This window comes from Stigmatopora nigra, chromosome 10 (genome assembly GCF_051989575.1).
Source record: "Stigmatopora nigra isolate UIUO_SnigA chromosome 10, RoL_Snig_1.1, whole genome shotgun sequence".
NCBI classification, from domain to species: Eukaryota; Metazoa; Chordata; class Actinopteri; order Syngnathiformes; family Syngnathidae; genus Stigmatopora; species Stigmatopora nigra.
Window position 1 is genome coordinate 6,590,455 of NC_135517.1, and position 13,106 is coordinate 6,603,560.

Below are 13,106 nucleotides of genomic sequence, written 5' to 3' on the forward strand. Positions count from 1 at the left end.
TAACCATGAGTCCAGTCATAGCAGTATTTATTGAGTAATACAATAACTAAGCTTTTTTTATGACCCTACCGCCCTCAAAACAAAAAAAAATCCTTCTTCTCTCTGCTTTTCACAGCGCAATCGCACTAAATCTGTTCCCTGATCTACAACTATAACATATCGAATATGCCACATCTGGATGGATGGTCTGCTTCTCTTCAGAAAAGTCACATGTTAAAATCCGTCAGGCCTCTCCATGCCAAAAACATGTTTATAAGGTCAACTGAAATTGTGGTTCTTTGGCAAAATGTAACAAGACCTCAAGCATAGCAAAACATCTCTTTTTTGGCCTATGGGTTGTATCACATTGCATTGGAATGTGTGGGGTAAAAATCTGTTGGAGTGAAGTCTCCCATGCAAAAATAAATACACCATGTCAGTCAGCTGTTATAACACATACAGATTTAATGACCACTACTTGGTATTTGACTTTGTTCCATTTGAAAAGGCTTCTTGTTCTTTGACACATTCTGCGACCAATCACAGAAAAGAGATATACACTTGGTATAGTCGCACATGTTGCCACAATAGTGGTCATCCATCATGTGGACGATGAAAAGTCTTTCACATGACGGGGGGGAGGGGGGCGTGTGTGTGTGTGTGTGTGTGGGGGGGGGGGGGGGGGTCCATGTGGCGTCCAGATGCCGTTAAATCAGCAAATGCCCTTCACCACATACCTTAATGCCCTACCCTTGGGTGACAAATGAAAGAGGAAAAAGGATTCCATGAACAATGCCAACACTTGAAACAAGTTGTTCATTTGAATCATTGTTCAAAATTGCTAAACTGGTTTGCTGATAATCCATTCAAGTCAAAGTACCTAGGAGCAATTTAGAATGTCCAATCAGCCTACCATGCATATTTTTGGAATGTAGGGGGAAACTGGAGTACACGGAGAAAACCCACCTAGGCCCGAGGAGAACATGCAAACTCCACACAGGTGGACTGACCTGGATTTGAACCAGGACTGCAGAGCGCACTGTCTATTTTGGAGAACATTTAAGACTTTTAAGTGCGCCTTATAGTTGTGAAAATACGATACATTCATTCTCTCTCGGAGGAGTAGTGTGCGCAAGTACGTGCGTGTACTGTACACAAAGGCACTCTTCTGCCATTAACAGACAGACAGGCAGGCAGGCTGCAGCCATGAACTTTAACATACTAGTCTGGGCTATAGAGCCATCGTCTCCCCTCTGGGCACCCGGCCAACACAATAAGGGAAAATACCTCTCAGGCTCTCCCTGCCGAGCCCCCAACATGATCTACAACTGTGAAACGTCAGTTCCCACTGCACCACGGCACAAAGAATCTATTCACCTCTTATAGGATTTCACATTTCACGTCATTCCTCTATTTTTATGTCCATTAAAAATATCACATTCGTCCTAGCGTTTAATCCGTAAGCATCTTGTGTAGTCGTTGAAATCGACTTGTCTGTGCAGTGAAAATTTCACCCCAGGCCCCAATGAAAATTGGTTAGAATGGCAGATGGTTCGTTTGTCGAGGTTGGAGTTGAAGCCATTATCTTGTGAGACAAAAGCTACTATTATAATAATTATTAGAACAGAACGAACAGAATATCATTTGTTGTCATTGTACCCTGACATCACCAAGTTGGGAAACAACTGACTCTCCATCGGCAAAAATCCAGCTTGATGTATGTTGTTATTCAAATGATAGCAATCAGAGAGAGTTCAAAAAATGAGTGTAAAAGACCACCAATCTGTATTGTAAGATGAGCCTTCAACATTACAAAATGTTCAAAAGTACTCATCTCATCTCATTTTCTGAACCCCTTTATCCTCATTAGGGTGGCAGGGGGTGCCAGAGCCAATCCCAGCTGTCTCCGGGCCAGAGTTTTTAAAGATAATCCAGTGCAATTGAGCAAAGTTTCATCCAGAAAACAGCGGTGTGTAGTCAGAAGATAAGTGTGGTGTCGCTCAATAAGTTCAACTGATATAGTAAAAGAGTTCAAACCAAATGAATAGGCGCAGTTCGGTGTTGAAAAGGTTTTCAGAAGTTCAATCGAAGTGAATACCAAAAGTATAAGCATAACAATTTCAATCCATTTGGACGCTGCCATAATAAACACAGGTTTCATTGGTATCTCTCTGACAAGCGCTGTCAACTGCAAGTCGATGGTTTATTTGCGTTGTTTTGTAATAGGCAGACATTCTAGTGGCCTCGTCAGAAATTGTTTGTGTCAATATTTATCTTTCACTTTCAAGATGGAGCAATGTCTTCCACCTATCCCATGTCTAGACATTTCTCAATGGTTTATCTTTGGGCCACGCACTCTTCCTCCCATTTCAACATCACACTTGTATTTAGAATTCTTTACATCGCTACATTCGACAAGAAGTGTTCTTGGAGCGTCCTCTTAAACTACCGTATTTTCACGACTATAAGGCGCACTTAAAAGTCTTAAATTTTCTCCAAAATAGACAGTGCGCCTTATAATACAGTGTGCCTTGTATATGGAAAAATGTCATTCATTGAGGGTGCGCCTTATAGTCGTGAAAATACGGTACTTTCTTCCAATGTTGATAGAAATCTCTGGATTAAGACATTTTTTTCAAGTTAGTGGTCGCAATTTGTGATTGGAGCAAATAGAATCAAACCCCTACACTGGATAAGTCTTCAAACAAATGAAGGCAAACCGGTTTAAAATGGAGGTTTGAGAAAACCACTGAAAGTGTTTTTTTAAATTCTCATGCAACAATGCTTTTCTTTTAATCTGGCACCAGGGGATTCAATAATTCTTTCCCTCCTCCTCAAAGTACAAAGTTGTTCTTTTGTGTTTTTTTGTGCTTGGCTATATTGTTGGCGGAGTTTTTAAGTACTTGAGTATTTCATTTATTCATTCATCCTAGCCAATCAGAGAGCACAAAGAAATGGACAACCATTCACACTCATACTCTTACCTAAGGGCAATTTAGAGTGTTCAAAAAGCCTACCTTGTATTTGTCTTTTGTTATCAACATTCTTTTCATGGTGTCAAATTCACAATATATTGATAATATGCACATTCATTTTCACATTACAAGGAATTAAAAGAAACTTTTAGATTTCCACATTGTCAAAGAAGTATAGCGGCCTGAAAAAAAAGTTTAAAACAGAATATATGTAGTAGTGTTGAGATTGAAGAGTGAAAATACACAATTTGAAAACAGTACACTTTATGTCGCTAATCCCAAACCATAAAAGTTTACTTTCAACAATGCATATTGTAAATCAGTGGCTTGTATCTCCTCATCAAACGCCTGATTCAGGCTTTTTGAGGAATATATAAGGGTCAGCCAAGGCCCTGAGGCCAATTGGGAGTTCTATAGCCGTGGGCGTGTCACTTAATTTTCTTGACACACATGGTACTTCACACCAACTCCACTGCAAGTTAATTCAGGTCAGGATTTTCTCCCGGGCTTGGAAAAACCCGACATTTCAGAGAAAATATTTGTGCGGGCCACTTTTAAATAATATGCTCATTTTGTGATTGTCTGTAATGCCATGCGGGATCTGTCCTGCAGATGTGCACAGCAAGCGACTTTTTATTAATTGTCAGCTATGTAAACAGTTCCTTGTTTTTTTGACCCCGGCCCGTATCCCAGTAGCAAATCCCCATCATTCCTTCCTCCTGTTCTGAATTCACTTACTGGCTTTCTCTTTCACTTCAGATGCAGATCTGAAGGCTTTCATATTTACTTTTAATCTTCTTCTCCCTTTTGGGAAAACAGTGTAGTGACCTGTAAAACCTTTGCAGCCGACTTCTATTGGCTCTCACCGCGTTTGCCAGCCCTGCCTTTTGCATGCCTTGACTTGATCTTGATGCTTGGTCCGTTTTTGTTGATTCTTCTCCAAATCATCTTTTGGTTGAGTATTTTAGTTTGAGAGTGTTCTTGCAGGTGTTTACAGCTGTATCTACACACTCAGCAAATGTCTTACAGGGAGCTTTGATTGGCACTTACATATGTCTGTACAGAAAAATGACGTCAGCACTAGTATGAAACCCCTTAACTTATTACCTTGTTTTTTTTTTAATTCCTTTCAGAACATTCTGGGGCCACATCAGTTTTGGGCTGCTATTTTGACACATAAGGCTAATGACATCAGTGCAGAGAATCCCTGAGTATTTCCATTGGAATTTTTAAAGCATTTGGAATAGTTACGAATATGCCTAATATGTGCATTGTGGCGGCCTTCACCAAAACCCTGAAAATGGTGAAAAGCCAGTAACGACATTCAATGGTTTGGAACAACACTAATATGTAACATTGTGCTAATATTATTGTATGTGTTTTGACCATGAAAAAACTTTAGTTCAAAAGATATTCGGGATATATTTTGTTACAATGCAGCAATACTGTATCAAAGTGAAAATGTGCATTCATTACAAGTACTGGATCAGACCAAAAAAAGCAACTTTTTAACCATCCAAGAGAACCACGAGTAATGGAAGAAACATATTTTGTTCCTAGCAAATGAAACCTTTAAACATGCCATTCGAGAAACTAATGGAATATTCATTATGTTTAAAATGACGTCCTTCAGACGGTGTCTTCCTGTACCACAACCTTCTTCAAATGTGCTGTTAAGATTCCTCGTTGACCGCTGCAACATCTCAAATCTCGCGAATTTCATCTTGAATTCACCCTGGTTGCTAAAATGACTACTAAATGCTTACTTGCTCAAGGTCGCTGTCTTGCAGTGCTATCACTTGCTCTTGTCAATTAATATGCTTTTTTCTCCCCCAAAATTCCCATTTTTCCACTCTGTTTATCTTATTTGCCAGTATATCCAGTGCTGATGAGTTTTGTTCGTTCTTCATAAACATGCTCCACAGGGAGTTCATTAAAATGCACTGAATTCCAGCTCTCACAGGTCAAACGTTTAAGGATTTAAATCACAGATGTCAAAGTGGGGCCCTGCGGGCTAAATTTGTCCCGTTGCATGATTTTGTGTGGAGAATAGGGTCAACAACTTTCATTTAAATGATCAAATTCAAATGATTATAGATCTATAGATAACTATTTCCCCTTTTAAAATCAATAGTTGCTTAAGATTTGTTCTAATTTGAAAAATGATCTATCGATCAGCACGGTCGCAAAAGCTGCTGATTCATAACTGATGACATAACGGAACACCGGATGAAATCCAAATGACAGACGAAAAAAATGACTTGGACACCCCTCATTTAAATCTTGTGTAACAAATCTGCAAATGTGTCACACACGTACAGAAAAATCCTGCAATTTCTAAGCATCCCCAGCAAAAAAAAAAAGTCAGTTGATGTCTCCAGTCATGCTTTCTTTACCCTGGAATAACCTCTCCTCGAATGCCCCTTAAGAAGCAAGGCATGCGTGATAACTAAACGTGTCAGCGTGTGGGTCTGTGGGAGAGCAAAGTGCTCGAGATAAGCCACTTTCTCCCTCTCAGACTCACGCGCACGCTCACACGCACGTACGCACGCACGCTCGCAGGTAGTCGTGTATTATTTATGCGCTGGCTTCCACGTGTGCTGGCGCTCTGGGATGGTCCTTGTTCGGCCCTGTGATTGGACACACCTCCAGGCTCCATCGTCTCATCCAGGCGGGGGCGGGGCCTACTTGCCACACAACACCCACCATTGGCCCCGAATGAGAAAATTTACAGCTTTATCTCCGCGGGTTCGAGGAGCAGGTCGCTGGGTTATAAATAGAGCCTTCAGCTCGGCGGGGCTGAGAAAATGAGCATCGGCGCCCGGCGACCGCTCCATGATCTCTGCGAGGAGGATGCTGCAGCAGGCGTTAAGGGTATCCGGCCGGAGCGCCACCCCCCTCCTCAGGTGGATGGAAAAGTGGGCAGAAGGTGCTGCTGCGGCCGCCCCCGACGGGACGGTGGTGAGGAGCCTGGACAGCATGCCCGGACCGTCGGTGCTCGGCTTTGCCTGGGACTTATTCGCCCGCCGGGGACTGTCCAAGTTGCATCAGTTGCAAGTATGCTTGTGTTCAATCACAGATTTCAATCTAATATGCAAATTGGGAAGTATGTAGATGTATTTTCAGATAGTGTATCTCCAGTAGAAATAGATAGACATGCTGAGTGATAAGTATAATTGTAGTTATCTAAAAATGAATGCAGCTCCTTGCTTCTTATCTTGTTTGCAACCCCTGGTTCAATACATGCAAAGTCTTAGTATGATTATGCAGATTAACATCCACATGCCATTAAATTAACACTTTTGAGTGTGCCACTAAAACCTGAACTCCAGTTTCCTGTATCTCACTGTGCACACTTTCTTATTGTTTTATGGAAACTTCCAAATCCTACTGATCAACTTCTTAAATGACACAGAGTTGGGTTTTTTTCCTTTTTGTACAACCGGATGCATAACTTTGTGTTTGAAGTTTTATTGTGAAACAGGTCTCCTTGCATAATATTCTTACAGTGCACTCAAAAGTTCATCGAAAAGCATTTTACATGACACTTGATATTATTAGTACTAGTCAGTCACCATGTCAAACAAAAGGCAGAGCGATCATTAACCCACGGGGGGTAGTTTCATGAGTTCTAATGGCTTGTGCGTATTCCAGATTGAGGGATTGCAGCGGTACGGCCCCATGTGGAAGGCAAGCTTTGGCCCCATCAGCACAGTCCATGTGGCTCATCCCGCACTTATTGAGCAGGTGCTAAGGCAAGAAGGCCAACGCCCAATGCGCTCTGACCTTTCGTCCTGGAAAGACTACAGAAAGCTCAGAGGTCAACACTACGGACTTCTGACATCGTAAGTGTTCTTTTCTTTTAAATTGTCGACTAAAACAATTGGCCTGAAGCCAGTTGGGGTTGTGCTAAGCCAATGGCTGCAGTGACCTATAGGGCTGTTATGTTTGCTAACTCGGTTGCCTAAATTAATCGACTAATCCAGGTTTTCTGGATAGCTAGGAAAATCATAGAGTCAGCTCACTCGACTAACTTTTGCGCGTCACACAAAATGAAGTGGTGGGACGGACCTGGCCCCCGGGCGGCCACTTTGACACCTGTGACTTATAGGAGGCATATAGGAGGACATTTCACCTGAATAATTGAATTCAAAATGCAAAATTGTTTACTGAAAATAATACATTATGCATGCGACACACTTACTCTGCAATGTATTGAGGAGATAAAAATGTTTTGGTAAAGAAAAAAATGTCGAAAATTTGGAAAGAAGTTCCTTTAACATATTCAGCATCTGCTTTTCCAATATAATGAAGATAATACATTACCTTATTTATTTAGTCCAACATGCTTAGTGTCACATGTAATGTAAATCACTCTTTAATTAGGGTCAGATTAGTGAATTGTGCATTTGAGAGACGGATATCCCCGGTTGGCTTGGGTTCGAAAACTCACTTTTGCTAAATAGGTTTGAGCTATTTTTAACAAGGTGCGACTGTTATTAATAGTGTACAGACTGGTTATATACATGATACATTAAGAAAGCAGAATAAAGATACAATGCAAAGAAAAATATGGTAAAATTTACAGTTTTATTGCGTTATTCTGAATAGCCATTATCTTCTTAGAAGTGATATCATGATTGTCATAATACTGTAATGTATTGAGATACTAAAGGTGCCTTGAGATTGTGGTCTTGTCTTTGTGTAAAATGATTATTATTTTTTTTATTATTCATTTTCCGAACCACTTATCTTCACAAGGGTCACGGGGGCGCTGGAGCCTATCCCAGCAATCCACCTAATCCTTAGGTCGGACATCCAGACTTTACTCAGTGAGAACCGACCTGGGATCAAACCCACGACACCAGAACTGTGAGGCCAATGCACTAACCACTCGGTCAACGGGCCTCCATGAGGAGACAAAATTAAACTTTTCTTAACATGTTCTAATCAATTGTGTACTGATAATAGGCAGTGTGTGTGTGTTCTTTTTAAGACCAAATCAAATTTGTTCCACCATGAATGTTTTCATATCAAATTTTGGCATCTGTAGGTTGTGAACTGCGTGGAATGTTTGTGTAAGCCATCACATGGAAATGAAAACGTTGATATGTATGGTGCGCAGTGAAGGCGAGGAGTGGCAGGAGGTGCGAAGTCTCCTGGCGAAGCACATGTTACGGCCCAAGGCAGTGGAAGCTTACGACGAAACCCTGAACGGCGTGGTCACTGACCTCATCGTCAAACTTCGCCAGCGCAGACACGCCGAGGGCCTTGTGACCGACGTGGCCAGGGACTTTTATTACTTCGGTCTCGAGGGTAAGCTCAAACGCAGTTTGGGGGAGTGTCATGTGATAAAGCTGACACTTCCAACATGTGTGCACGTAAAGCCCAACTTGAGCATTTTTCTTCTTTCCTTTTCCACACATGTAGGATCATTTCATAGTCATTCTACTCATAGTACCGACACCAAATGAAGGCGCAACCAATTGTCTAACAAGCGCTTCGAACACTTACAGACTCACAATGTTTGTTATTACATTTGAGCGGCCAATTGAATTGTTCACAAAATACCATCTGTACAAATGTTCTCAGTATCAGTGACATTTTTTACCCTTCTTATTTTCCCCTTAGGAATCTCCTCTGTGTTGTTTGAGTCCAGAATTGGCTGCCTTGAGTCAGTTGTTCCAAAAGAAACAGAGCTCTTCATTGAGTCCATCAACACTATGTTTGTAAAAACGCTTCTTACCATGGCCATGCCAAAATGGATGCACACGCTCTTCCCCAAACCATGGAAAACCTTCTGTCAATGCTGGGACAACATGTTTGAATTTGGTAGGTTCCTACACTGGTAACGAATACTTCAAAATGTGTCGCTTTTATCTCTGCATACACTTTTTTTTTGTCTAAAATATGTCACCTTAGTTTCATAAAGGTTGAGAAGCTGTCAATATAAACAGTCAACAGTCAATCCAGCTGTTGTAATGAATCTGATTTGAGTGCGTACGTGTGCCTAATGAAGTATTCTCCTGTCCTTGTGCTAATTTCTAGCTAAAGGCCACATTGACAAACGCCTGAGGGAAGCAGAGAAAAAAAGCCATGGAAATGAAAAAGAGGGCAACTACATCGCCTATTACCTCTCTAGGACTGATTTGCCAATAAAGACTGTTTACAGCAACATCACAGAACTGCTGCTTGCAGGTGTCGACACCGTAAGGCAAACCATTCCATTTGTATTTATACATTCAGATATTTATTAGTACTTCAATAGTATGTAAGCAGGTTAATTTATTATAGAAAACATCTTAAGTAGTTCAGACAAAATAAACACCCAATCCCTTTGAATCCGAAATGATGCTCGATGGTGACGGACGTCCAATCAGTTTGAACTAGGGCGAATGGCAGCCATTATTTTTTAAATGAATGGTTCAGCCATCCTCTTCAATGGGAGATAGTATTGAGTGAAACACAACAACAAAAATTTGACACTATTTAGTCTTTGTTAAATACTGGATAATATTATCCACATTGTGGACTTTGTGTGTGTGTGGCTCCAGTTTCTTACCTAGGTCTACAATGTCTTGTGTGTCTGTCTTGCTACTGCAACCAAGAAATTTCCCGAATGCAAGATGAAATAAATTATGTTCCAATCTAAAAAAAAATAATAAAAAACATACTGGAAGCAGTGCTCTCAAGAGACTATTGTTCAAAAATGAACTTTTTACTAATTCATTCTTAGTTGCCATCATAGTAATCTCTTTGTGATTTACAGATCTCCAGCACAATGTCCTGGTCGTTATATGAGCTGTCGCGTCACCCTGAGGTGCAGGCCTCGCTTCGCGACGAGGTCATGACGGTCCTGCAAGGCAGAAAGGTACCCCGGGCTGAAGATGTAGCTCGCATGCCTCTAATGAAGGCTACTGTCAAAGAAGTGCTCAGGTAGGATTCCCCTTGGCCAAGCCGGAATACGTCATTTTGATGGTGCTCAGGAATGGTGGTATTTTCCAGGTTGTATCCGGTCATCCCTGCTAACGCTCGAGTCATCACTGAGAAGGACATTCAGGTTGGAGGCTACCTCATTCCTAAAAATGTGAGTGTTGAAAAGAAATCCCCAACAGTTGAGGGGCAGGCAGCATCAATATAACTAAGACTCGAATCAATGCTTGCAGACTCTGATCACGCTGTGCCACTTTGCAACATCCCGGGACCCAGCCGTGTTTTCAAATCCCGACGAGTTCCTGCCGCAAAGGTGGTTGAACAAGGACCAGACTCACCACCCATACGCCTCTGTGCCTTTTGGCGTGGGGAAGCGCAGCTGCATAGGGCGACGTATTGCCGAGCTGGAACTCTACCTTGCTCTGGCTAGGGTGAGAAAGCTTTCGTGTTTTCTTCCATTTTGTCTAGATGATTTTACATTTGTGCAAAGGGTGATTACAGTTCTCTATTTCGACTTCCATGGAGCTTGAATAGCATCTCTTTTAGCTGTGTGATATATTAATGCTCGGATTTGACGGACATTCTCAAATTGGACATCATTTGGTGATAGATTTGGTTTAGTTGAAGGCCTTATGACATAAGGTACATTCTGTAATTAGTCATCTGTAGGATGTAGCCACTTCCAGTCCTCATACATATTTGTATGTGGAATTTGCGCCCTCTTGTGGAGTTACTTTTCATTGAAGAGATGGCAAAGGGGCATCTTGATTTGGGAAGGTCTGGGAATTTTAGTTATTTAATGTGAACATTGAGCAAAAAGGGGTCAAATCCTGACCAGCTTTAAAAAAAACAGAATATGAGAGAGGAGTAAAAGTCAGAAACACAACTTTATTTGCACAAAGCACCACTAGAAGTAAAAGCTACTCTTCATACTAAGTAAATTGTGAATGTATACATGCTTAGTAAGCATATTTGTGAGGAAACTCTAACACATCTTTGGCAACATTGGTGTCAGATTACGAAAAAAAACACTACTCTGCTCTAGTAAAGTAAAAATTCTACAAGCACTAAGACCTCTGCAATTTCCAATCTAAAAGGTCAAGGCAATGCAGCACCATTAAAAACATCATGTGTGTGAATCAAAACTGAGCATAACTGTATTTGATCCAACGTGCCTGCAAGTGTATCTAACGCCATGGCCAAATCTACACTGTGTCACGTTTACTGTGTGAATTGAACACGTTTAAGTCTCCATTGTCGGTTTCTGCTTGAACAGATCCTGATAGAGTTTGACGTGCGGGCAGACCCCAAAGGCGTTTCCGTGAAGCCCATGACGCGGACGCTGCTGGTTCCTGAAAATGTCATTAACCTGCAGTTTGTTGAACGATGACCCGTTCTAGCGAGCGAGGCTGAGTTACGTGAAAGCTACCAGAGATCTCAAGAGCACAAGGCAAGCGGGCAGGGTCATGTCAAAAAGGTTAAAAGCCCAACAGACGGACGCCTCTTGAGTAGAAAGCAATAACTGAGGCACTCCATGGGAAATTAACTACAGCCTTTGGATTTACATTACAGCGTATTTTTGCACAAAGTTCCCATGAATGTCGTTAAAAAAAATGCTCCTCAGATCCTGTTTCATTGATCGTCATTGGACATTTAAGCCTTTTAAGATGATTTTTTATTTGTGTCAGAGCACGTGTGTAAAAGAATGTTTCATTTTAGGATTGGATTTCTCACATTTTATTCTTAACCAAGCACATGGTCAAAGCAAAATGTGTGTGCTATTCAAATTTGATTGCCAGGGCATTAGAGTGAAAATGTCAAATTTGAGCAGTGTTCAGGGATGCTAATTGATTTACACATTGTTCTTATTTGTTATCAGTTTTTCTCCATGTTGAATCTGGTTCATTTTTTTAATTTCCTAACTCATATGGTTAAGATTTATTAACTTCACATGTAACCTTTTAACTAATATATTATCATTATTAAATCAAACGCACTAATGGTATAAAATAATTAATAGGTTTACTTACTTTTGTAGTATTAAACTTAAAAACATAAAAAAAACCTGTAAATTAGAAGACATTTTTACATTATTTGCTTGATAAAATTAATTTGTACAATACTATATATGTCATTGATGTGATTTATTTTGTTTTGATAAGAAGCCAGGTCATTTTTTTTCATGCTAAGTATCATTTATAGTTATCATTATCAACATTTTTTTTCTCTTTGCCATCACTGATTATTTATTGCAGTTTTTTATTAAAGTGTGGAGACAAAATGGAAAGAAGGTAATCCGTTATACGCGCAATATATTGAAGTATTATGAGGTATGCTTCACTTTATGTGGGATAATTGAAATTTAAGTTGTTTGATGACAATTTTAGGTTAAAACTCCAATTTGTTCTACTTTTTTTTAAAGATAAAAATACTTCACTGAAAAGAACATCAGAGCAGCTTTGGGAATGCAAAATTGATGAGTGGTCATTTACAATCTGAAGTATTAATGGAGAAGATTGTCGTGAAGGCGCTAAGGTTAAAAAATGCAAAACAAAAATGATGGATTCTTTTGCAGAATCTGCACTCAAATGGCAGCTGTGCAAAATATGACTTTGTATCAACAAAGAGGGTGAAAATGTTCTGAATTCACAAATACTTTGGAAATACATATGGCTGTAATGTTTGAAACAATGCACACTTTTTCTTTTTACAATTTGTAAGTGTAGAAACATTTGTGTCTGAATTCTGTATTTATTGTAATTTAACATGCATTTTTTTAAGACTATACATAACAATAAAATCCTTGGTACAATAGCAGTGTTTTGTCCATCATCTGTGGAGCCATAATCGACTATTTCAATTTGAATTGAAATGATTACACTTTCTCAGAAATGTCTGTAACAAAACTTTTGGCACATCAATATAAGTTTCTTTGAAATAGTTTTTTAAAAGTCTCAAAGTTCTTGTGTGTGGATTGCAAAGAGTCAATACATTTGACCAGATATCTGGTCATGTTTGCATTTGCAACAGACATTGCGTCCAAATGAAAATGATTAATGCACAAAGAAGCTACAGTAAAAATGCTCTCTCGATTTGATGAATGTACAAATAACCACTTTTTAAATCAAATGCTTTTATTGTCATTATACAAGTATATTGAGATTTTAAGCTTCACCACCTTCAGTGCACAGGTAACAACAACAAAGAAACAGACTAACA

The 13,106-nt window shown here is 40.0% G+C and overlaps 1 protein-coding gene across 1 annotated transcript; it reads left to right on the forward strand.

The window, feature by feature from the left end:
- The first annotated feature begins 5,658 nt into the window (after nucleotides 1-5,658).
- cyp27b1 (cytochrome P450, family 27, subfamily B, polypeptide 1) lies at nucleotides 5,659-12,660 on the forward strand. The gene is made up of 9 exons (XM_077727008.1): nucleotides 5,659-6,011; nucleotides 6,609-6,799; nucleotides 8,080-8,270; nucleotides 8,586-8,786; nucleotides 9,003-9,163; nucleotides 9,724-9,890; nucleotides 9,960-10,041; nucleotides 10,121-10,318; nucleotides 11,164-12,660. The coding sequence occupies exons 1-9, from the start codon at nucleotides 5,790-5,792 to the stop codon at nucleotides 11,275-11,277; spliced, it is 1,527 nt and encodes a 508-aa protein (XP_077583134.1). The 5' UTR covers nucleotides 5,659-5,789; the 3' UTR covers nucleotides 11,278-12,660.
- The last annotated feature ends 446 nt before the right edge of the window (nucleotides 12,661-13,106 follow it).